The sequence below is a fragment of the Balaenoptera musculus genome, chromosome X, assembly GCF_009873245.2.
Source record: "Balaenoptera musculus isolate JJ_BM4_2016_0621 chromosome X, mBalMus1.pri.v3, whole genome shotgun sequence".
Taxonomy (NCBI): Eukaryota; Metazoa; Chordata; class Mammalia; order Artiodactyla; family Balaenopteridae; genus Balaenoptera; species Balaenoptera musculus.
The window spans coordinates 33,677,711-33,704,577 of NC_045806.1; the positions used below are offsets into that span (position 1 = coordinate 33,677,711).

Here is a 26,867-nt window from a genome sequence, read left to right on the forward strand (position 1 = left end):
GGGAAGCCCAGGTCTGTGTCTTTATTCCCGTCTTGCCCCTAGGTTCTTCATGACAATATAAAAAAAAATTTTTTTTAGATTCCATATATATGTGTTAGCATACGGTATTTGTTTTTCTCTTTCTGACTTACTTCACTCTGTATGACAGACTCTAGGTCCATCCACCTCACTACAAATAACTCAATTTTGTTTCTTTTCATGGCTGAGTAATATTCCGTTGCACATATGTGCCACGTCTTCTTTATCCATTCATCTGTCAATGGACACCTAGGTTGCTTCCATGTCCTAGCTAATGTAAATAGAGCTGCAATGAACATTGTGGTACATGACTCTTTTTGAATTATGGTTTTCTCAGGGTATATGCCCAGTAGTGGGATTGCTGGGTCGTATGATAGTTCTATTTTTATTTTTTAAGGAATCTGCATACTGTTCTCCATAGTGGCTGTATCAATTTACATTCCCACCAACAGTGCAAGAGGGTTCCCTTTTCTCCACACCCTCTCCAGCATTTACTGTTTGTAGATTTTTTCATAATGGCCATTCTGACTGGTGTGAGATGATATCGCATTGTAGTTTTGATTTGCATTTCTCTAATGATTAATGATGTTGACCATTCTTTCGTGTGTTTGTTGGCAATCTGTATATCTTCTATGGAGAAATGTCTATTTAGGTCTTCTGCCCATTTTTGGATTGGGTTGTTTGTTTTTTTGATATTGAGCTGCATGAGCTGCTTGTATATTTTGGAGATGAATCCTTCGTCAGTTGCTTCATTTGCAAATATTTTCTCCCATTCTGAGGGTTGTCTTTCGTCTTGTTTATGGTTTCCTTTGTTGTGCAAAAGCTTTTAAGTTTCATTAGGTCCCATTTGTTTATTTTTGTTTTTATTTCCATTTCTGTAGGAGCTGGGTCAAAAAGGATCTTGCTGTGATTTATGTCATAGAGTGTTCTGCCTATATTTTCCTCTAAGAGTTTGATAGTGTCTGGCCTTACATTTAGGTCTTTAATCCATTTTGAGTTTATTTTTGTGTATGGTGTTAGGGAGTGTTCTAATTTCATTCTTTTACATGTAGCTGTCCAGTTTTCCCAGCACCACTTATTGAAGAGGCTGTCTTTTCTCCATTGTATATCCTTGCCTCCTTTGTCATAGATTAGTTGACCATAGGTGTGTGGGTTTATCTCTGGGCTTTCTATCCTGTTCCATTGATCTATATTTCTGCTTTTGTGCCAGTACCATACTGTCTTGATGACTGTAGCTTTGTAGTATAGTCTGAAGTCAGGGTGGCTGATTCTTCCAGCTCCATTTTTCTTTCTCAAGATTGCTTTGGCTATTTGGAGTCTTTTGTATTTCCATACAAATTGTGAAATTTTTTGTTCTAGTTCTGTGAAAAATGCCATTGGTAGTTTGACAGGGATTGCATTGAATCTGTAGATTGCTTTGGGTAGTATAGTCATTTTCACAATGTTGATTCTTCCAATCCAAGAACATGGTATATCTCTCCATCTATTCGTATCATCTTTAATTTCTTTCATCAGTGTCTTATAATTTTCTGTATACAAGTCTTTCGTCTCCTTAGGTAGGCTTATTCCTAGTTATTTTATTCTTTTTGTTGCAATGGTAAATGGGAGTGTTTTCTTAATTTCACTTTCAGATTTTTCATCATTAGTGTATAGGAATGCAAGAGATTTCTGTGCATTAATTTTGTATCCTGCTACTTTACCAAATTCATTGATTAGCTCTAGTAGTTTTCTGGTAGCATCTTTAGGATTATCTGTGTATAGTATCATGTCATCTGCAAACACTGACAGCTTTACTTCTTCTTTTCCGACTTGGATTCCTTTTATTTCTTTTTCTTCTCTGAATGCTGTGGCTAAAACTTCCAGAACTATGTTGAATAATAGTGGTAAGAGTGGGCATCCTTGTCTTGTTCCTGATCTTAGTGGAAATGGTTTCAGTTTTTCACCACTGAGGACGATGTTGGCTGTGGGTTTGTCATATATGGCCTTTATTATGTAGAGGAAACTTCCCTCTATGCCTACTTTCTGGAGGCTTTTTATCATAAATGGGTGTTGAATTTTGTCGAAAGCTTTCTCTGCATCTATTGAGATGAACATATGGTTTTTCTCCTTCAATTTGTTAATGTGGTGTATCACATTGATTGATTTGCGTATATTGAAGAATCCTTGCATTCCTGGGATAAACCCCACTTGGTCATGGTGTATGATCCTCTTAATGTGCTGTTGGATTCTGTTTGCTAGTATTTTGTTGAGCATTTTTGCATCTATGTTCATCAGTGATATCGGCCTGTAGTTTTCTTTCTTTGTGACATCTTTGTCTGGTTTTGGAATCAGGGTGATGGTGGCCTCGTAAAATCAGTTTGGGAGTGTTCCAACCTCTGCAATATTTTGGAAGAGTTTGAGAAAGATAGGTGTTAGCTCTTCTCTAAACGTTTGACAGAATTCGCCTGTGAAGCCATTTGGTCCTGGGCTTTTGTTTGTTGGAAGATTTTAAATCACAGTTTCAATTTCAGTGCTTGTGATTGGTCTGTTCATATTTTCTATATCTTCCTGGTTCAGTCTTGGAAGGTTGTGCATTTCTAAGAATTTGTCCATTTCTTCCAGGTTGTCCATTTTATTGGCATAGAGTTTCTTGTAGTAATCTCTCATGATCCTTTGTATTTCTGCAGTGTCAGTTGTTACTTCCCCTTTTTCGTTTCTAATTCTATTGATTTGAGTCTTCTCCCTTTTTTTCTTGATGAGTCTGGCTAATGGCTTATCAATTTTGTTTATCTTCTCAAAGAACCAGCTTTTAGTTTTACTGATCTTTGCTATTGTTTCCTTCATTTCTTTTTCATTTATTTCTGATCTGATCTTTATGATTTCTTTCCTTCTGCTAACTTTGGGGGTTTTTTGTTCTTCTTTCTCTAATTGCTTCAGGTGCAAGGTTAGGTTGTTTATTTGAGATGTTTCTTGTTTCTTAAGGTAGGATTGTATTGCTATACACTTCCCTCTTAGAACTGCTTTTGCTGCATCCCATAGGTTTTGGGTCGTCGTGTTTTCATTTTCATTTGTTTCTAGGTATTTTTTGATTTCCTCTTTGATTTCTTCAGGGATCTCTTGGTTATTAAGTAGTGTATTGTTTAGCCTCCATGTGTTTGTATTTTTTACAGATTTTTTCCTGTAATTGATATCTAGTCTCATAGCGTTGTGGTCACAAAATGTACTTGATACGATTTCAATTTTCTTAAATTTACCAAGGCTTGACTTGTGATCCAAGATATGATCTATCCTGGAGAATGTTCCTTGAGCACTTGGGAAGAAAGTGTATTATGTTGCTTTTGGATGGAATGTCCCATAAATATCAATTAAGTCCATCTTGTTTAATGTATCATTTAAAGCTTGTGTTTCCTTATTTATTTTCATTTTGGATGATCTGTCCATTGGTGAAAGTGGGGTGTTAAAGTCCCCTACTATGATTGTGTTACTGTCGATTTCCCCTTTTATGGCTGTTTACATTTGCCTTATGTATTGAGGTGCTCCTATGTTGGGGGCATAATTATTTACAATTGTTATATCTTCTTCTTGGATTGATCCCTTCATCATTACGTAGTGTCCTTTTTTGTCTCTTGTAATAGTTTTTGTTTTAAAGTCTATTTTGTCTGATATGAGAATTACTACTCTAGCTTTCTTTTGATTTCCATTTGCATGGAATATCTTTTTCCATCCCCTCACTTTCAGTCTGTATGTGTCCCTAGATCTGAAGTGGGTCTCTTGTAGACAGCATATATATGGGTCTTGTTTTTGGATCCATTCAGCCAGTCTATGTCTTTTGGTGGGAGCATTTAATCCATTTACTTTTAAGGTAATTATCGATATGTGTGTTCCTATTACCATTTTCTTAATTGTTTTGGGTTTGTTATTGTAGGTGTTTTCCTTCTCTTGTGTTTCCTGTCTAGAGAAGTTCCTTTAGCATTTGTTGTAAAGCTGGTTTGGTTTTGCTGAATTCTCTGAGCTTTTGCTTGTCTGTAAAGGTTTTAATTTCACCGTCAAATCTGAATGAGATCCTTGCTGGATAGAGTAATCTTGGTTGTAGGTTTTTCCCTTTCATCACTTTAAATATGTCCTGCCACTCCCTTCTGGCTTGCAGAGTTTCTGCTGAAAGATCAACTGTTAACCTTATGGGGATTCCCTTGTATGTTATTTGTTGTTCTTCCCTTGCTGCTTTTAATATTTGTTCTTTGTATTTAATTTTTGATTGTTTGATTAATATGTGTCTTGGCCTGTTTCAACTTGGATTTATCCTGTATGGAACTCTCTGTGCTTCCTGGACTTGATTAACTATTTCCTTACCCATATTAGGGAAGTTTTCACCTATAATCTCTTCCCTTTCTCAGTCCCTTTCTTTTTCTCTTCTTCTTCCGGGACCCCTATAATTCGAAAGTTGGTGTGTTTAATATTGTCCCAGAGGTCTCTGAGACTGTCCTCAATTCTTTTCATTCTTTTTTCTCTATTCTGCTCTGCGGTAGTTATTTCCACTATTTTATCTTCCAGGTCACTTATCCGTTCTTCTGCCTCAGTTATTCTGCTATTGATCCCTTCTAGAGAATTTTTAATTTCATTTATTGTGTTGTTCATGATTGTTTGTTTGCTCTTTAGTTCTAGGTCCTTTTTAAACGTTTCTTGGTATCTTCTCCATTCTATTTCCAAGATTTTGGATCATCTTTACTATCATTATTCTGAATTCTTTTTCAGGTAGACTGCCTATTTCCTCTTCATTTGTTAGGCCTCGTGGGTTTTTACCTTGCTCCTTCATCTGCTGTGTGTTTCTCTGTCTTCTCATTTTGCTTAACTTACTGTGTTTGGGGTCTCCTTTTCGCAGGCCACAGGTTTGTAGTTCCCGTTGTTTTTGGTGTCTGCCCCCAGTGCCTAAGGTTGGTTCAGTGGGTTGTGTAGGCTTCCTGGTGGAGGGGACTAGTGCCTGTGTTCTGGTGGATGAGGCTGGATCTTGTCTTTCTGGTGGGCAGGTCCACGCCTGGTGGTGTGTTTTTGGGTGTCTGTGACCTTATTATGATTTTAGGCAGCCTCTCTGCTAATGGGTGGGGTTGTGTTCCTGTCTTGCTAGTTGTTTTGCATAGGGTGTCCAGCACTGTAGCTTGTTGTTTGTTGAGTGGAGCTGGGTCTTGGCGTTGAGATGGAGATCTCTGGGAGATTTTCGTCGTTTGGTATTACGTGGAGCTGAGAGGTCTCTGGTGGACCAATGTCCTGAACTTGGCTCTCCCACCTCAGACGCACAGCCCTGACACCTGGCTGGAGCACCAAGAGCCTGTCATCCACACAGCAAATTTCAGACACCATTCTTCAGTATGTTTTATAGGCATGTTCAGGAAACACAGCAGTGATTAACACAGATGACTCTACCCTCTCTCGAGCTTTCGCGCCGCCCTAGTGTCAAAGCTCCCACCCCTGCTCCTCAGTAAATTTGAGTTTTTACTCCCATGTTGGAGAAGCTGGACTCAGATATGTAAATTTCCTCATTCTGGTTATGTTATTGGTGTGTACTAAACCATCCAAAAAATTCAGCGGCTCAAAGCAACAACAACATTAATTTTGCTCACAAATCTACAATTTGTGCAAGGTTTGGAGGGGACAGTTAGCCTGTTTGACTCAGTTTAACTGCAGGCTAGAAACCTCTGACAGCTCACTCACATGTCTAGTGACTGATGATGGTTTTCAGGCTGTGACTTTACCTGGGGCTATCGGCCAGATACCTACATGTGTCCTCTCCATAAAGAGTCATGCTATTTACCCCTACGCAGCTTACTTTCTACATTCAACTGACTTTACTATTCCATTGTAATTGTTAGCATAACTTTAGTATTCCAGTAGACTGCTGCCCAGCAAAAGTTGCAAATAAAATTATTGTTCTTTATAGGAACTTCCTGAAAGACCTATCACTCTTCAACAGAAGAGTTTACATACCAAGAGTCTTTGAGCCTGTAACCTCAAAATACTCAGCTTATGGCCACCAATCCTAAGAGTCTTACCCAAACAGAATGGAGCCCCTATATTGAAAAACCCACTTTAATCCGACCTCCCAACTCTCCATATAGCACCAGATATATTGTCTTCCCTCTCTGAGACTCTCTCAGACTCCATGAGGTAGTGCTTTAAGCAATATACTCAGCTTTCTCGTATCAATGTGCCATTCTGGTGATACTTGGGAAGCCAGTATTTGATATCATGGGGCCTGGGCTTCTTTACAACATGATGATTAGGTTTCAAGGGTGAGCATCCCCAAAGAGGGAGCTATGTAGAAGTGGCATAGCCTTTTATAACCTAGGGTCCAAAGTCACACAGTATCATTTCTGCCACATTCTAGTCACTGAGATAATCACAAATGCTCACCTAGGTTCAAGAAAAAGGGGACTAGACTCCGTCTTTTGATAGGAGGGAGGAATCAAAAATTTTCAGATGGGTTTTAAAACCATCACATTCTCCGACTATAGAAAGACTATCCAACATGCACCCCCATGTTCACAGCACCACTATTTACAATAGCCAAGACATGGAAACAACCTAAATGTCCACTGACAGATGAATGGCTAAAGAAGATATGGTACATATATACAATGGAATACTACTCAGCCATAAAAAGAATGAAATAGGGCTTCCCTGGTGGCGCAGTGGTTAAGAATCTGCCTGCCAATGCAGGGGACATGGTTTTGAGCCCTGGTCCGGTAAGATCCCACATGCCCCGGAGCAACTAAGCCTGTGCACCACAACTACTGAGCCCGCGCTCTAGAGCCCACGTGCCACAGCTACTGAAGCCTGCGTGCCTAGAGCCCGTGCTCCACAACAAGAGAAGCCACACCCGCGCACCGCAACAAAGACCCAACACAGCCAAAAATAAAAACATATAAATAAATAAATTTATTAAAAAAAAGAATGAAATAATGCCATTTGCAGCAACATGGACTGACCTAGAGATTATCATACTAAGTGAAGTCAGAAAGAGAAAGACAAATACCATATGATATCACTTACATGTGGAATCCAAAATATGACACAAAAGAACTTATCTACGACAGAAACAGACTCACAGACATAGAAAACAAACTTTTGGTTACCAAAGGGTAAGGGGGTGTGGGAGAGGGATGGAGTGGGAGTTTGGGGTTAGTAGATGCAAACTATTATATATAGAATGGATAAACAACAAGGTCCTACTGTATAGCACAGGGAACTATATTCAATATCCTCTGATAAACCATAATGGAAGATAATATGAAAAAGAATGTGTATGTGTGTGTGTGTGTTTGTGTGTGTGTGTGTGTGTGTGTGTGTGTGTGTATATATAGATATATATAACTAAATCACTTTGCTGTATAGCAGAAATTAACACATTGTAAATCAACTATATGTCAATTAAAAAAAAGAAAGACTATCCAAAAACTAATGGGCAATCATGAATAGGAGGACTATGATGGATGCCCTCTACAAAAGGTATACATCCAAATATTGACAGTGTTTAGATTAAAGTGTAGAATTATAGAAGGGTTTTTCTTGTATATAGTTTCTGAATTTTCTTCAATGAACACATATTCCTTAATTAAAAATAGATACGCAAACACATCCTCAAATCTAAGTTTGATAATTAAGTAAGAAAAAAAATTCAGGATAAAATGTCAAATAGAATACCTTGTAAACCAAATTAAAAAAAATTTAACAGCTTTATTGAGATGTAATTTTATATCATAAAATTTAATTGTTTTAACTGTACAATTAAATACTTTTTAGTAACTTTATAGTTTGTAACCATCACCAAAATCCAATTTTAGGACATTTCTATCACCCCAAAAAGATTCCTCCTACCCACTTTTAGTCAATCTCGATTCTCACTTCCAGCTCCAGGCAACCACTATCTAATTTCCATGTTTATAGATTTGCCAGTTCTCATACAACATGTAGTCTGTGTCTGGTTTCTTTCCCTTAGCAAAGAGTTCTTGAGGTTCATCCATGTTGTAGCATGTATCAGTCCTTTGTTCCTTTTTATTGCTGAATAAAATTCCATTGTATAGATATGCCACAATTTGTTTGTTTACTCTCAAGTTGATGGGTATTTGGACTGTTTCAGTTTTTGACTACTATAAATAATGCTGCTATAAACATCCACATATAAGTCCTTTAGTGAACACTGCTTTCATTTTTCTTGGCTACATACTCAGGAGTAGAATTGCTGGGTCATGTGGTAAATGCATGTTTGCCTTTTCAAGAGACTGCCAAACTTTTTCCAAAGTTGCTGTACCATTTTACATATCTGCCAGTTCCCATTTCTCCATATCTTCCCTAACACTTTTCAGTGTCTGTCTTTCTGATTGTAGCCATTCTTGTGGATGTAAGGTGGCATTTCATTTTATTTTTTATTTGCATTTCCCTAATGACTAATGATATTGAGCATCTTTTCATGTACTTCTTAGCCAGTTGTATGTCTTCTTTGGTGAAACATTTATTAAAATCTTTTCCTCGTTTTAAAGTTTATTATTTGCCTGGTTATTGAGCTGTAAGACTTCTTTATATATTCTGTATATAAGACTTTTATCAGATATATAATTTGCAAATATTTTTTTCTAGTCTATAACCTTTCTCCCAGTCTGGAATCTAGATTTTATGCATTCAATAGTATAATTATCACCAATTGTATGATTTTGTCCATGCAATGCACCAAATTTGAAGCAAATTGAATTAATGAGAAGGTGTGCTTTGGTAGAGCTCTGTTTCTAAGGTTTGAAATTGAAAAGGCAATTGCAGTTGTCCAAGAGCTGGCAATAATTTAGTTACTTTAGAAACCTTGTAAATTAATCTTGACCACCAACTTGGACCAGGAGAAAAAATAAAGAAACAATATACAAGAGGACTAAATATATCCTGAAAAAACAAATCAGTACATTTAATACATGTCTCTACCACTGGTTTAAATTCCAGAAGCACTGAAAATCGTTTTGCCTCAATTATCTAGGGATTGGAAATCAAAGTATAAGACCATATTTTCCAAAATGATAAACTAAGGGTTTTCTGAGATAAGCATTTCTTATTTCAAAAGGAAAGCCATAGTTCTGGATTTTAATTTCACAACTGAAATGTAAGTCATTTTAACATTTTATCTGCATCTGGATGATTTTATCAATGTAAAATAAAGCAGGTGGCTCAATTCAGCAAATATTTACTGAGCATCTGTTAAATGAGACCCTGTGCTAGGTGAGGCAGGGAATATTAGGACAAGAATAACTGTTCAATTGTGGTTTACTAAACAAGGTAACAGATAACCTAAGTGGGGAGATGTGCAGAATAATTTTATGAGTTGCTACTGATAAGCTCAATTCTGTGTTCTGCTAGTGAAGAGTAAAACTGTGTAAGAGGATATAAAAATGAAACTCTTTCTGCCTCAGTTTTGTCTGAGTCCCCAAAGGAGGAGAAAAACCAGTACATTACAAATACATTCACGTGCCCGAAGACTTGCAAAAGTAATGTTTTTCAATCTTTAGCACATCATCTTTTTTGAAGACATATAAATGGTTTCAAGGGGCCCACTCAGCTTCACACCTACCTCTGGGTTTGGGAGACTGATGCCTGATGCTCTCGGAGACAAGTTCAAATGCTGAGAACAATTTTTTTCAATTATTAGTACATTTTCTTATGCAGAGGGAAGGACTGAACATGTGCATTTTATTATTTTATCTCTACTTTTGAGAAAGTGGGTATTTTGTTTGCTTGTTTATCCTACCAGTGTTTGAACATAAATATTAATATTTCCTCCCTTTTTACATAAAATTAGCATATGCACTGTATTACATCTTGACATTTTTACTTAATAATATATTTTAGAGTTTGTAGCACATCAGCACAGAAAAAGCAGCCTCAATCTTTTCATAATTGCAGAGCATTTTATTGTGTGGATGTATCATAATTTCTTAAACCAATCCTAAATTGATGGACATTGGGTGGCTTCCAAATTTTTATCTATTATCAAAGTTTTAAAAAAAACTACAATGAACAACTTTGCATATAAATTTTCTTATATATGTGTATGCACACATTTGGTAGATAAATGTTCATTTTGATGCCTGTAAAAGTTTTCCAAGTCTCCTTAGGTCTGCTTAGAGACCCTGTATTATCTATATAATCTATTCAGCTACAAAAGAAACACTTGACAGAATAAGTGACATGCACGTGCACACATGTACATGTCCAGAAGAATTCCCAGGCCCAAACTGCATGTGTAATTTTGATGAATACTGCCAAATTGCCTTTCATAAGAGATACATTTACTATTTTCCACCAGAAATGTACACGGGTGCTTGTTTCTTTACAGAGAAGGCCGTAGTTTTCAATGAACTCAGTTGTTTTTTAACTAAAAAACAAACAAACAAAAAAAACCCCCAAAACCAAAAACTAGTTTTACAGACCCTCAGCCAGAATCAGGCTTTATTTTTTCCCTGTGTAGGCAAATTCATTCTTCTAATTTGCAGACAGGTGAACCCAAGTGCAAATAGGTTCTTTTCTAAATATGGGCCTCAAGTTATTACATTTTAAAACATCTTTCCTTCTGGTTTCTGCTAAAATTTCTGTTTATATGATCCATTTAACTGTTTCTCCTTAAAATTTTGAAATATCTGATCCATCAGGACAGAGTTGTGGTAGCTCCAAATGGAGATATAAGCTCATGTTAACACATACTGTAAAATCACTCCACTTCTTTACTCAAAGAAGAAGTGTCCCTGGAAGCTAAACATGATCAAATTCTCCCTTAGTGTCAGAAATATTACCAGAGATACAAAGAACTAAAACACCTCACATATTTATAATTTATCTTTCATATGCTTTTCCACATAACTAAAAATTACTTAAAATACAAAATCACTCATTTAGAAAAAGATTTTTCAAATAATTTTCCCATAAAGAAAAATTGATTTTTTTTTCAGAGGAAAACAAGCTTGGTGATACTATTAACATAGTTTGTTTTAAAATAATGACATGAGGTTGATCAAAAATTTATAATGCTTTGATATATAACCCTATATAAATAAGCAGAATTTGGGGTCCTATTAATGTGTAGTGTTATAACAATAACCACAATGACACATATTTATGGTGCTTTATAGTTTACAAAGCACTTCCATGTACATGATAATAATTCCAGCTGCCGTTGCTTATAAAAACCAGGTATTTTGATAAACTGTACACTAGAAAGTATTAGTCTCTTTTCGTCCAAGATGAGGGGAATGAAAATACATTGTTTGCTTAAGGACAAAAAGCCAGTGAGCGGTAAATCATAGAGACGGGAAGTAGAATGGTGGTTCCCAGGGGCTAGGGCGAGGGGGGATGGGGAATTATTGTTTAATGGGTATAGAGTTTTAGTTTTGCAAGATGAAGAGTTCTGTAGATGGATGGTGGTGATACTTGCACAACAATATGAATGTGCCTAATACCACTGAATTGTACTTAAATGGTTAAGGTGGTACATTTTCTGTTATGTGTATTTTATCACAATAAAAAAAACTGGGGGGGGGGGGAAAGCCAGTGAGTGGTGAAGCCTGAATTTGATTTCATTTTGATCCAACCTTTTCCTTCTACTCAGAGCAGTTATTATCCTCATGTTACAGATCAGGGGACTAAAGCCCAGAAGGACTGAATTGGCTTTAGTCACACAATTATCAAGTGGCAGAGTTGAAGTTCAATCCAATGGAAGTGATTTTATAACCAGAGGCTAAGCACAGGAAGTCAAAATAAAACCAAGGAGTCATCTAACCACTAAGGGTTGGGTAATATTGCGTTAATCACTTTACCTGCCTGGGCTGCAGTTTACTAAGTTGTAAAATGAAGGAATGGATATAGATCAAACTATTTTTTTAAAAAATTCAACATTTTTAACCATGACTTACAGTAAGAAATGTTTTATATTGACCCAGTACACACACACACACATACACCATCTTGCCCTAGGTTGGGTTTCCCAGAAGCAGACCTTGAGATAAGGATTTGATTGCAAACGATTTATCAAGGATGTTTTCGGGAGAAAGTGGTATGGGAATAGAGGTGGCAGAGCAGGAAAGGTGCAGAAATCAACCAAGGATCAAATTTCAGGTGAAGTCTCAGCCTCAGCCTGATCCCATGGGAAGCTCTGGAGCATAAAATACACCAGAGACTCACTCGCTTTGAGACAAGAAAGCTGGGCTTTCATATTTCATCCCTAGTCAATAACTGGTTACAGGCCACCCCAGCAGAATGTAACCTCCCAGGCATTTAAGTTCACGGTACCTGTGGTAGCCAGTCCCCAAAGGTGGCCTCCAATGGTCCCGGCCTTGTAGTATTCACACCTTCCTGCCTACGCTGTTCCATGGTTAGTCACTATAACCAATGAAATACAGCAGAAGTAATGGAATGTCACTTCTGAGATTAAGGTATGAAAGACTGTGGCTTCCATCTTGGATTCTCTCTTTCTTCACTGCCTCTGTGGGAAGCAAGGTCTCATTTTATGAGCAGTCCTATAAAGAGGTCCATGACATGGACTCTCATAACAAGGGCCTGAGGCCTCCAGCCAACAGCCAGCAAGGAACTGAGGCCTGCCAACAACCACAGGAGTGAGTCTGAAGGCAGATCCTCCAGCCCCAGTCAAACCTTGAGATGACTGCAGCCCCAGCTATTAGCTTTACTGAAATCTCATGATACTCTCTAAGCTAGAACCACCCAGCTAAGTTACTTCTGGATTCCTGACCCTCAGAAATTGTGTAAGATAATAAATGTTGTCATTTTAAGTCACCAGATTTTTGAAAAATTTATTATGCGACAACAGATAAATAACACGAATACATCGGGCTACCATGTCTCCAGTAGCTTATGGGAGGTTTTCTGAAAAACTACAGGGAAGATTCTTTAGGAAAGAAGCACAAAGACACTGGGGGATGGGCAGAACCAGCAAAAGAGACCTGAGGTGATGTGAGCAGAGCATCAATCATGTCTGCTATCTCTCCAAAACAAATGTTTCATGAAACAACACTTACCCTTATTACATGCAATGCACTTTGATAACTTCTATTTGATTATACTCTTATTTGGTTTATTAAGTGCTGGGAGTGAGCCCTTAAATTGATTTCACAGTTCACTAACAAGTTGTGACCTGCAGTTGAAAAACAGTGAACTTAATCATCTTTGAGGTTCCTTTTAGATCTAAGCTTTTGTAATTAGGAGTTGGCACAGTGCTATTACATTAACGACTAATATTCATTGAACACCCACTATGCCATAACTATTCCAAGCACCTCACACATATTGCTTCATGTGAAGACAATAAGGTAGTAACTACTGATATCCCCATGTTACAGATGTGAAGACTGGTAAGTGGCAGAGGCCAGGAGGAAACCCAGTCAGTCTGACTTCAGAACCCATTGTCAAGAGTGCAGGCACCTACATGCGACTGTTTGGGTTCAAACCCTGATGCCAACGGTCGATCAATAAATGCTTCTAATTATGATCATGATATAACCCAATTATTGGCAGCCATCAGCTCACTGACGGGGACAGTTCTAACAAAAGGAAGTTTAGGATCAGGGTCATGCATACGGACTGAATTTAGAGGCTAACTCACTGATAATCAGCTCAATGTTCCACTCTGCTTCAGCCATGCTGGCCCAGTCTTCACCTTAAATTTAGCCACTTACACATCTAAATAAGATGGGGCTCTGGCCTGGGTTATTTAACATCTGCATGGTTGAATGTCTAAAGTACATTTCACTGTAAATAGAAGGAATTTCAACATACTCATTTTTATGTATTGTTTTATTAAAGTACAAAGATACTTCTCTAATAAATGAATCTAACTAAAATACATTAGTCATCACTATGTAGAGAATATTCCTACTGAAGTCAGCGAACACTAATCAATCTTTGGATTTGAAAAACAGGGTCAATAAACATTACGATATAAATGACTAAAGTGGTTAAAAAACGGACTTCCCTGGTGGCGCAGTGGTTAAGAACCCGCCTGCCAATGCAGGGGACATGGGTTCGAGCCCTGGTCTGGGAAGATCCCCCATGCTGCGGAGCAACTAAACCCATGTGCCACAACTACTGAGCCCGCACTCTAGAGCCCGTGAGCCACAACTACTGAGCCCGAGTGCCCTAGAGCCCGTGCTCCACAACAAGAGAAGCCACTGCAATGAGAAGCCAGCGCACCGCAACGCGTAGCCTCCCCTCGCCGCATCTAGAGAAAGCCCGCACACAGCAAGGAAGACCCAATGCAGCCAAAAATAAACAAATTAATTAACTAATTAAAAGAAAAACTGCACAGAACCTGTATACCTGGAACTATTACCTTTTGGCTGAATTCTTCTGAGTCACGTTTCCATCAATTATATCTTTTATATCACAGGATAAATACAGCATTTACACAGGTAGTGAAGTCAGTATAAAAGCATAACATCCTTTTAATAGAAGATTATGAGTAATCAAAGATTTAGATACCTGCTGAGTGAATTATCTAGAGCTGGACACATGTAGGGGATACATGTCAGGAAGATATTTCAGCAGCTTTGTTGTCAGGTGACTTGAAGGATTTAGAAAGTAGAAAGAAAAAGATGGTTTATGTCCCACTTCATATGCTACTGTGTGATTATGGATTACAGGGCAACAAGGGTGACTGCAACCTAGCTTGGGACACTGTTAGCAGATGTAAGACACTGTTCCCCTGTCACCTATTTTTTTTTTAAAAAAACAACCCACTCATTTTGTATACATTGCTAAAGAGGGAGTTACAGAAAGCATCATGGCTCCCCCAAACCAAATATCAATCTAGATATCCTGAAAAATTAACAATTTAAAATAAATTTTTTTTCTGGGCAGAAGACCTAAATAGACATGTTTCCAAAGAAGACATACAGATGGCCAACAGGCACATGAAAAGATGCTCAACATTGCTAATTATTAGAGAAATGCAAATCAAAACTACAATGAGGTAGCACCTCACACCAGTCAGAATGGCCATCATTAAAAAAAATCTACAAATAACAAATGCTGGAGAGGGTGTGGAGAAAAGAGAACCCTCCTACACTGTTGGTGGGAATGTAAATTGGTGCAGCCACTATGGAAAACAGTATGGAGGTTCCTCAGAAAACTAAAAGTAGAGTTGCCATATGATCTAGCAATCCCACTCCTGGGCACATATCCAGACAAAACTATAATTCAAAAAGATATATGCACCCTTATGTTCATAGCAGCACTATTCACAATAGTCAAGACATGGAAACAACCTAAATATACATTGACAGATGAGTGGATAAAGAAGATGTGGTACATATATACAATGGAATACTACTCAGCCATAAAAAAGAATGAAATAATGCCATTTGCAGCAACATGGACTGACCTAGAGATTATCATACTAAATGAAGGAAGTCAGAAAGAGAAGGACAAATACCATATGACATCACTTACATGTGGAATCTAAAACATGACACAAATGAACTTATCTACGAAACAGAAACAGACTCAGAGACATAGAGAACAGACTTGTGGTTGCCAAGGGGGAGGGGGGGTGGAGGAGGGAGGGACTGGGAGTTTGGGGTTAGCAGATGCAAACTATTATATACAGAATGGATAAACAACAAGGGCCTACTGTACAGCACAGGGAACTATATTCAACATCCTGTGATGAACCATAATGGAAAAGAATATGAAAAAGAATGTGTGTATATATATATATATATATATATATATATATATATATTTAACTGAATCACTCTGCTGTACAGCAGAAATTAACACAACATTGTAAATCAACTATACTTCAATAAAATAAATTAAAATAAGATAAATAAAATTTTTTCTAATGATAAAGGAAATACATGCTTTCACAAAGCACTTAGTAAATGCAGAAAACGTAAAGAGTAAAGGAAAAAAATCACAAAGTGATTAGATATCAGATCATGAGGTAATAATTACCACTATTTATGTGTGTGTGTGTATATATATCTCCAAATTGGCATCATACTATATGTACTTTTTATAATTTCATTTTTTCACTTAAAAACATACGATGGGAATTTCCCTATGTCAAAGTATTCTACTTCAACATTAATCTGATGGCTGTATAGAATTCCATTCTATGGACATAGCATTTGTAACAGTCAGTATCCAGCAGGCAAACAGAAACCACTCTAGACATTTAATGCAGCAACAGACTTAATGCTAGTAACTTGCTACAAAGTTATAAAACATGCTAAAAAAAAAAAGAGAAAGGTATATATTAGTTAGCTATCACTATGTAACAAACCACTTCAAACTTACTCGTGTAAAACCAGAATTTACTTAAGAAAAAATTCTGTGGTTAACAATTTAGGCTGGATTCATCTAGGTATTTCTCTGGTCTCAGTTGAGGGCCCTCATGCATCTACAGTTGGTTGTGGGTTGGCTTTGCTGATCTTGGCTGGGCTCCTTTACATGTTTGGGGACCTCAGCTGGGACAAGAGGACTGGCTAGACTCAGACCCACATGGTTTCTCACTCTCTAGCAGGCCAGTGTGGGCTTATTCCATGGCAGTCACGTGGCTCCAAGAGAATGAGCAGAAGCCCGAGAGTCCTCTTAGGACCTAGGCTTGGGACTATCACAGTGCCATTTTCTCTACCTTCTATTGCTCAAAGTAAGGAACAAGGCCAGCCCAGATTCCAAGAGTAGAGAAATAGATTCCACTTTTCATGTGAAAAACTGCAAAGTCACATTGCAAAAGGGCGTGGAAACAGGGAGAGAAAGAATTCTGGCCAGTTCTGCAAACAATTGATCACAGTGTGTCTTACCTAGAAACCTGAAAGCTGCCACCACTCCTGGGGCTGGAGCCCATATGTGGGCCATTGCACTTGTGACACTCGATGCTGATCTGTGAGAGGTACTACTGCTGCCTCTACTACCACTGAGTAGAAACCCAGGAGTCCATAGCCTTACTAATCTGTTAAAACTGCCACAGATGTTTTGGGAACAAATAGTTGCCTGTAGTCATTGTTGCTGCCTCTATTGCTATTGGAAGGACCCCTAGAGACAGACAAAAAGGCTACTCTCTTGTCCACCTTATAGTCTCCCCACCAGTGCCTCCCAGTAGCAAACCTCATGCGATGCAAGCTGAAAGGGAATATGGAAAATGTAGTTTACTGGTTTCTAACCACCTGTGATACAGAAAAGAGCATCGAAAGTATAGCTGAGAGTCAAATGAAAAGTGACTGCACAATAACATCATTTATTTAACTAATCCCCCGTTGCTGGATATTTAGATTATTTCTTTGGAAATACAACATAAATGTAGAAAGCAAAGCCATCAATGGGACAGTTTTTGAACCTAATGGACAATGATATTTAATTGCTAAGAAAGGCATTTAAAAAGGGATGCGTCCTTGAGCTCAGCAGTAAACAAATGATACGTAAAACAGAACAGCTCTAAACAGCTCTGCTCTGTCCCTCCAAAAGTAGATGTGTGTCATCATGACGGGAACAACACTGTTCTATCCATGTGGAGCTATAATGACATAGTTTACCTCAAAAATTATTTTCTTCACATTGCATTCCCATTTGGTTGAGGTCAAAAGGAATTATTCTGAAGTCATAATTTTTGTACCCCCATATATACAAAACTTTTACCTGAATTTCCCTATGTTCAATAGCCACAGGATAAATATAAAATCCCAATAACAATTTTTCAAAAAGCATTTCTAGGGTTTAGCCTCTACAGTGTTTCTTTTTAATAACTTATTTTTATTATAAATGTAATACTGCTTGTAAAAAAAATCAAATGAGCATTTTCAGAGGCGAAATTCCATCATTCAAAGCTTGTCATGTATCTTTCATCCTGATGTTTTCCTATGAATGATCTAATACACTTTATTATTATAGTCACAGAAGAATACTATAATTCTCTTCTGTAACTTGTTTTTATAAGTAAAAATTATATATTTTATATATATGTGTGTATATATATATATATATATATATATATATATATATATATATCTTGATAGACCTTTTGTTTTAATTCAGTATAAATATACCTAACATATACATAACATATAAATATACCTAACATATAACATATACCTACATCATAGCATTCTATAGTATGGATACGCTAAAATTTATTTTATTGTCTTCCCCAGAAGAGTGCAAGCTCCCTGAGGATAGGGACCTGGTTTGGTTTGGTCACAGCTGTATCTCCAATGCTTAGACAAGCACCTGGCAAATAGCAGGTGTTCAAAAATTTTGTAGAATGAATGACTAAATGGCAAAACACTTTAGATGAATATTTGTATTGTTTCCATCTTTCACTATTCCAATAATGAATTTTGCAATTAGTAATCTTATAAATACATGTTGTACATTTATTTATTTTTGTAAGGAAAAGTCATAGAGGAGGAATTGCCGGGTCAAAAGAAAAAACACCAAAATTCAAGAACTTCAATCCCTCTCAAATTCCTCCCAACATGTTCAGAAAGTCCCCAGTGGGAAGGGAGGTAGCACTTGTATTTACAAGTCTGGTCCTCCTAGCTATCACTTAGACCTGCCACTATAGTCTCACAAGTGTAGTCCTGTTACAGAGTGGCATTGGCCTTTTCCTTCTTTTTAATTTGTGCTGTCTGGGGAAGTTGTCTGAGACGCTTATGTTTCCACTCTGTGTTCTGAGACATTCAGCTGTCATTCTGTTGAAATGAGAACAGTACCCTTTGTCCCTGCAATTTTTTGTTAAGCAGGCTATATTGGCTGTAAAACTTTATGCTCCCAATATCTCTATGAATTTTTTTTTTCTAATCTAGCTTTTTTTTTAAAACATCTGCCTTCCCCCAAGGCTCAGGGATAAATCCCTAATGAGGAAACACGAGGGCCTGCATCATTCATTCCACGTATAATATATATCGAGCTGTCCTCAGAACAACCTTAATTCTCTGATACTTATACCAAGGCTCCTTAGACCAAATCTGCAAACCTTAGTTCTCTCGTTCCTTTGGTTGAGTGCCTTCCTGAGTGGCTTTTGCAAACATACCTTTAGCGGGCCCAGGCTCAGTCCTGTAGACATTTCTGAATCCCAGGGTAAAAGTCACCTGCAGTGTTCAGGTAGGGATCCCTGGAAACACACAGATATATTAATAAATACAGAAATTTAGATGAATGGACATATGCTCAAAGTTCACTTAAGCAAATTCTCAAAACAGTTCAAGGTTTTCCCCCCTTAAGCCCTAAAAACTTTAATATTTTAATCTTTTGTGTAGAGGGCTTCCTTTATAAAATATCCTCTTTTATTATGTTATATATGATCATTTAGAAATTTGGGAAAATAGAGTAAATATAAAAAAATGGGAAATAAAATCACCTATAATCCCACCCCCACCCCTGAGCTACCAGTGTGAACATTTTATACACATTTTCTTCCAATTTCTTTTCTATATGTTCTTACATAGTTCAGGTCATAGTGCATATAAAATTTTCTATTGTTTTATTTTTCCTTAATGTTATAACAAAAATGTCCTTTTGTGACTAAAAAAGCTCTTCATATACATACCTGCTAATAACAGTAAACTAGTCCCTTGTTTAGATGTACCATATATTGAGATTATGCATTTTAAAAGCTGTCCTCCAAGTTTACTCAGACTAGAGGTAAGTCATATTCAATTCCTCCTTTTCCTTCATTACCCAAATCCACTTAGCCCTGAGGGCCATCTATTCTATTTCTGAACAATTTCTTTTATCTGTCCCAGGGATTTCAATCCCAGCTAGAGCATATAGGGAGCTTTTAAAAATACTGATTGCTGGGGCCCCATCAGAGACCAAGTTAACCGGAATCTCTGGGGGATGGAGCCCAGGCATCCACAAGTGTAAATGCTCCCCAGTAGATTTTAATGCAGCCAGAGTGGAGATGCACTGCCTCGGCCCCTCCTCCAGCCCCACTTCCACTTCCCAAGGCCCAGCCCTCATCAACTCCCAATTAGGTTATTGCAGTTACCTCCTAACTCTTTTCCTGTTTCTGGTCTCTCTCTTCTGCAACCTCTAATCCTGCATACTGCCTCCCAAATTACTTTGGTAAAAACATGGGTCAGATCACATCACTCCCCTACTAAACAAGAGAGTCAAACTTGGCCTGAGTAAGGCCCTCCTCCAACCGACATCTCTGCATCCTTTCCTACTCTGGGTCGTCTAGTGCACCTCACCACTCATCTGAGTTAGCTTTCTGCTTTTGTTCATGCTGTTCCGTAGCCCATAATGATCTCCTTCTCCATTGCTCAAAGACCACCATTATCTTATACATATTTCCAAGTCCATTTCAAATACCACATCCTTCTTCAATCAGGCAACAATCATCTATTGAATGACTACTATGTACCATCCATCTGTTCAACATTTTTTGAGTTGCTGTTGTATCTAGGTACTGGGGATACAACAGTGAACAAGACAGACAAAACTACCTGCCTGTGTGGAGAGGAGGACAACAAAACAAGCACACAAATAAGAAAATGTTAGATAAGTGTGATGCAGAGAATTAGAATACGTAGTGACTAGGTGGCTATTTTCGACTGGGTGGCTATTTTCATCTGAAATGGCCTTTCCGAGGAGGTGACATCTATACTGAGATCTAAATGACAGGAAGTGAGGGACTAGCCACTCAGAGTTTAAGGGGCAAAGCATTCTAAAGATAGGACCAGCTAGTGTGAAGGCTTTCAGGCAAAATGAAGTCTGATTGAAGAGCTGAAAGAAGGCCAGAGCAGCTGAAGCACAGGGGGAGTCACGGGAGAGGAAGTTGGAGTCAGCTCATGTATGCTTTCTAAGTCAGGGAAAAGAGTCGAAATTTGATTCTTTGGGCAATGATGGGAAGCCACTGGAGGGGTTTAAGTGAGAGGGTGACATGATATGGTTTGTGTTTGAATAAGATCACTCTGGTTGCTGTGGGAACAACAGATTGAGGGGTGACAGTAGGAGCAGGGACCACGTAGGTGCTTTGGTGGCAGTCTGGTTCTCCTCGAAGTACTTGCTCCATTTAAGACAAATAAAAATCAAAAGCTCCTCTTGTTTTTAAGCAAAATATTAAAATTCTTATCGTCATCTAACAGGACCTGGATGGGCTGACCTCTCTCTGGCCTCCTGTACACCATCTTTGCTCCTGCTATTGAGCCTTGCTGACCTTTTGTCAACTCCTCAAATATATCATTCCTTCAGGCCACAGGGCCTTTGGACTTGCTGTGGTTATATGTTATTTGCGTATGTGATAAAATATACATAACATAAAATTTACTATTTTAACCATTTAAAAGTGTACAATTCAGAGGCATTAAGTGCATTCACAATGTTGTACAACCATCATCACTCTCTAGCTGCAGAACTTTTTCATCACCTCAACAGGAAACACTGGACCTATTAAGCAGTCACTTCCCATTCCCTCCTCCCCCAGCCCCAGGTGACCATTAATCTGCTTTCTGTCTCTATGGATTTGCCTGTTCTGGATAGTTCACAAAAATGGAATAATACAATATGTGGTATTTGTATGGCTTCTTTCACTCAGTATAAAGTTTCCAAGATTCATCCATATGGCTTCCCCAGTGGCACAGTGGTTAAGAATCCACCTGCCAATGCAGGGGACACGGGTTCGAGCCCTGGTCTGGGAAGATCCCACATGCCACGGAGCAACTAAGCCTGTGTGCCACAACTACTGAGCCTGCGCTCCAGAGCCCGGGAGCCGCAACTCCTGAAGCCTGGGCACCTAGAGCACATGCTCTGCAACAAGAGAAGCCACTGCAATGAGAAGCCCGCGCACCACAACAAAGAGTAGCCCCCACTCACCGCAACTGGAGAAAGCCCGGGGGCAGCAATAAAGACCCAACGCAGCCAAAAATAAATTAAAAAAAAGAAAAAAAAGATTCATCCATATATTAGCATGTGTTAGTACTTCATTCCTTTTTATAACTGAATAATATTCCATTGTATGGATTTACCATAGTTTATCCATTCCTTAGTTGATAGACATTTAAGTTGTTTCCACCCTTCAGCTGTTGTGATTAGTGCTACTGTGAACACTCATGTACACGTTTTTGTTAGAACACCTGCTTTCAATTTTGGAGGCGGGGTATACACCTAACAGTGCTAGGTGATATGGTAGCTGTGGTCATATTTTGAGGAACTGGAGATCAGTGAATCTTAGACATGTATGTTTCCTGTGGCTGCTGTAACAAAATACCCCCAAATGGGTGGCTTAAAATAACTTAAAAAATTTATTTTCTCACAGTTCTGAAGGCCAGAAGTCTGAAATCAAATTGTCAATAGGGCCATGCTTCCTCTGAGACTAGGTAGAATTCTTGCTTGCCTCTTCCTAGCTTCTAGTGGTGACAGTCAATCCTTGGCGCTTTTGGCTTGCAGCTGCATCATTTCAATCAGTCACACGGCATTTACCCTGTTTGTGTCTTCACATGGCCCTCTTCCTGGGTCTTTTCTTCTTTTAAGGATACCAGTTATATTGGATTAAGGGCTTACCCTGCTCCAGGATGACCTCCTCTTAACTTAAATAATTACATCTGCAACAACACTATTTCCAAATAAGGTCACATCCTGAGGCAATGGGGTTAGGACTTCAACATCTCATTTTGGAGGACACAATTCAATCCATGACAAACTGACAGACATTACTGTGCATCTGAATCCCCTGGGGATCTTGTTAACACGGGCTTGCGGTGAGGCCTGAGGTTCTGCATTTTCAGTAAACTCTCCCAGCTGATACCAGTGCTGCTAGTTCACTGATAGGGTGGCTGACTGGTTTTGGTTTTAGCAATAAAAATCCAGAGTTAAAAAAAAAAAATCCAGAGTTAAAGGAAACCCCTCAGTCCTGGGAAAACTGGCATGGTTTGTCACCCTATTATATCACAGACCACAATTTGAATAGCAAGGATCCAGCTATGAACTATGGTAATTTACCCATTAATTACATTGCTGACTATTCATATCTACCTTTACAATTAAATAACTTATTTTTGCTAGAACAGTCCAAGTTTTCAAGAATCTGGACCCCAAAAATCTCCAAACTGTGAAATGGTGAGTTAGCTGAGCTGATGGACGCCGTCTGTGAATATCATATATTAACTCATGAAATTATCTATGACGCTCAGCAGTGTCCCTGTTGGGTTGAAAATGGAGATTTCTGACCCCTTTACAGAGTAATTATGCATGGGCAAGAACTTTTTTTTGGCTAAGAGTACTCACTGGGCTTGAAATCTTCAGTATCCTTTTTTTGCTGCTGCCCAGGGACTGTAAAAAGGAAGGAGAAAGCTCCTTTCTGAAGCTGGGTTTGAGCTCACTGCAGTAGGGACAGCGTCCCTCCACTCTTGATTCCTATTAGGACCACCTGAAGAACTTTAAAAACTGCTGAGCCCTCACTCCGGACCAAATGACTCAGGCTACCTGGGATTGGGCACAGGCAGTCATAGCTTTGTTCTTGTTGTTGTTGTTTTAAGTTCTCCAGGTGATGCAAACGAGCAACCAGAGTAGAGAATCATTGTGCAAGGTCTTCCTTTATAAGAGAAACCTTGCCAATCTGTTCCTTAATCTTTTTTGACTAATCCTGAACCCATATTCTTCTCTATTCCTCTCTATGCCCACATACCTCTTTGTTATGGTTGATCATTACCTTAAGCAAGTTCTCCTCTTCCTCATATTTGTGTCCTGTTTATACAATGACCTCCCTGACCTGGGACCATGTACAACCCATTGGCGGTCATAATTACTCCTGCAACTGACCTTGGCAGGCTTTCCTCAAGCTTTAGTGACTGTTTTTCACTCTTTCACAAAAGGTATCCTTAACATCATCCACAACTGAGTTAGCCTGTGATAGTGTTGCTGTTTTGACTGCAGACTCTCTCAGGAATCAAGTGAAATCTCCCACAGAATCTGTACTGTGTGTTCCTCTACAAACCATCCACAGGAAATCTGGGTGGAGTGTACATTACTTTTTTATTGGGATATAATTCACGTGCCATAAAATTCACCCTTTTAAAGTGTCCAATTCAGTGGTTTTTAGTATATTCACAAAATTGTGCAACCGTCACCAGAGTCTAATTCTAGAACACTTTTGTCACTCCCCAAAGAAACCCCCTACTCACTAACAGTCACTCCTCATTCCTGCCGCCCCCTGCAACCACTAATCTATTTCTGTCTCTATGGATCTGTCTATTCTGGACGTTGCCTATAAATGGACCGTTCAACATGTAGTCTTTTGTGTCTGGCTTCTTTCACTTAGCATATTTTCAAGGTTCATATATGTTAAAGCATGTACCAGTACTTCATTCCTTTTTGTGGCCAAATAATTTTCCATTGTATGGATGTACTACATTATGTTCATCCATTCATAATTGATGGTCATTGGGGTTGTTTCTGCTTTCTGGCTATGGTAAATGGTGCTATGAACATTCATGGACAGGCTTTTGTGTGGACAAGTTGTCATTGCTTTTGGGTCTATACCTAGGAGTGGAATCGCTGGGTCATATGGTAACTTTATGTTTAGCTTTTTGAGCAACTTCTGAATTGTTTTTGAACTGTGTTTTTTGACCTTGAAACAGTTCTCTTTTAGTGTGAGGTGGTCTGTACTTGTTAGGGTGGGAAAAATGAGTCTCAGGGACTTTAAACTTTTTTTTTCTGTTATCTGTTATACATTTTATGTGCAGGAAGAATGGTACCTTCATATGGAAACTTCTTGTCATTCGGCTTCATCATTTCAAAATGTGAGGAAATCTAAAACATGGAGCTTCCGCGGTGGCAAGGATTGGGGGTGTCTGTCTGAGTTCCCGGGTTCCTGACCATTCCTCCAGCTGTATCTCCGGCCACCTGTCACAGTCTGTTACTGGCACAGACAAGGCCTGCTTGTTCCAAGGACATGACTACTGGGCCACTTCCGTCTGAGAAGGCCTAGTGGGGCGTCCAAATGCAGAAACCTGATTGCTTTCGGGGGACAGCAATAAACCAGGTGAAGACAACCCTGCAAATGTAAAGCCCCACTGTGTACAAAGCAGAAACTCACGTGCCACGGCGGCCACGAAAAGGCCCTGACCTTCGACCCGGCCTCCATCCAGGTTCTCCTACTCCCTCCTGAGTGCCCTGCCCCACTCCTCGGCTCGGGGTCTGAGCCTGCGCGGGCTCGCGGAGGCGGGCGGCCTTCTCCGCATGCGCAGTCTCTGCCGGCCTGTTCCTTCAGCGGGGGCTCTGCCGAGTGCGCGCTCACGCACACGCAACGTCTCGTCTGCGCGCTCACGGGGCCTCTCGCGGCACGCGCCTCCGCCCCGCCCGGCCCCGCCCCGCCTCCTCCCCCCTCCCGCGCGCCGGCCCGCCGCACGCCGCCGCCGCCGCCGCCGCCGACGCCGCCGCCGCCGCCGCCGCCGCCGGAGCTCTGTAGTATGGCATCGAGGAGAATGGAGACCAAACCTGTGATAACCTGTCTCAAAACCCTCCTCATCATCTACTCCTTCGTCTTCTGGGTGAGTGGCCACGCCTGACCGGCGGCTGGGCCGCCGTCCATCGGTCAGTGTAGTGATGCTCCGGGAAGGGAAGGGGGAGGAAAAAACCCAAAGCAAAAATCAAATCTCGGTCCCCTCCTTCAGGAGACAGGCGCAGGGCTGGGGCTGCAGGATGGCGGGGTGCAGGCTTGGGGCTGCTCAGACCCTGGACCCCGCCCGGTGCAGGGTGTAAGGGGCTGCGTGGTGGCGGTGACTGCAGGTTGCCGACCTTTCCAAAATATTTTAATGCATTGACTTATTTTTTTAACTCCCGGGTTAGGGTCAGCCTCTGGGGAAAGTTGCGGGTTTATTCGTCTGTTTTCCACTCTGGACACCCCTCCCCACCCTCCCTTAGCAGCCCGTTCGCGGTGTCTCTTGGAGCTAACCTGTGGCCGGCTGGGAGCAGGCGCGAGAGCGCAGGGTTTAATCCCAGATTCCCAGTTATTCCCGACCCCGCGGGGCTGCGAGAGGCAGGCGCTGGGAGCCCTGAGCTGCCTGGCTGGGCAAGGGCGACCAAAGGCCTCCAAACGCAGTGATGGGGGGCGGGCGCCGTTGCCGCGCGGAGACGCACAGAGGGGAGAGGGTCTTACGTAACCCAGGGGCATCTTTGCGCTTTCTCGGCGACCCAGGAGATGGGTCTTAGGACCCTTTTCCCACGCCCTTGCACCCTTACACTTATCTTTCTGTCATTGCGTAAACCCAATCCGCAGAGCCCTGGGGAAGGACCCCAGCCACTTGGTGACAGCAATAGCGCCTCAACTCTGCTCCCCATCTAACTGGTGCTGCTACCGGTCCTTGAAGCTCAATGCAGAAGGATGACGTCAGCCCCTCAGCCGAAGCCTTGGGGGGCTGCGTGGTGCACTTCGCGGAGCTATGCGCGCTTTTGCGCGCGGGAGGAGGAGGAGCGGGGCGGGCGGTGGGGTGCGGGGGGTGCTCCAGGCTTGTGCCTTACCTCATCCTGTTTGGCAATTCGTGGAATCAGTGCAGGGCTGCCACTGCAGTGATTCATTTGAAGTAGGTGGTACCTAAAGATCATTCCCCAGTATTTCTCTTTCCATGTCGACGACTCCCTTCTCCCCAAGTTCTCCTTTCCTACACCAAGCCACAGCCACCCTGAAGGAGAATGAATGTCTGTCACCCCCCCCACACACACACACACAAATAATCTGGGTCATTTCAGCTTTCAAGGCAGTCATTTTGAAACCTGAGGCTCTGCAGAAAAAGCCAATCTGGCCTTTGGTTGTTTTTCTTTGCCAATTAGCCCTAATTGGCCCTAATTTTGGTTTGAAACTGGGGCACAGTGCTTTATGAGGTACCCAGACTCGG

The 26,867-nt window shown here is 40.1% G+C and overlaps 1 protein-coding gene and 1 long non-coding RNA gene across 3 annotated transcripts in view; one reads left to right on the forward strand and one right to left on the reverse strand.

Annotated features, from left to right (window-relative positions):
* LOC118888492 overlaps positions 1-25,186 on the reverse strand; it is a 109,089-nt gene extending 83,903 nt beyond the window's left edge. The window contains exons 1-3 of one of the 2 annotated variants that reach the window (XR_005018304.1): positions 25,070-25,186; positions 19,064-19,144; positions 14,512-14,593 (exon numbers count right to left, since the gene is read on the reverse strand). This is a non-coding gene — a long non-coding RNA (uncharacterized LOC118888492). The remainder of the gene's footprint in view (positions 1-14,511; positions 14,594-19,063; positions 19,145-25,069) is intronic. The other variant, XR_005018305.1, reaches the window with a different exon arrangement.
* Positions 25,187-25,386: 200 nt separating this feature from the next.
* TSPAN7 (tetraspanin 7) overlaps positions 25,387-26,867 on the forward strand; it is a 139,728-nt gene continuing 138,247 nt past the window's right edge. The window contains exon 1 of the mRNA XM_036840548.1: positions 25,387-25,523. Coding sequence (XP_036696443.1) covers positions 25,443-25,523 — 81 coding nt within the window. The 5' untranslated portion in view covers positions 25,387-25,442. The remainder of the gene's footprint in view (positions 25,524-26,867) is intronic.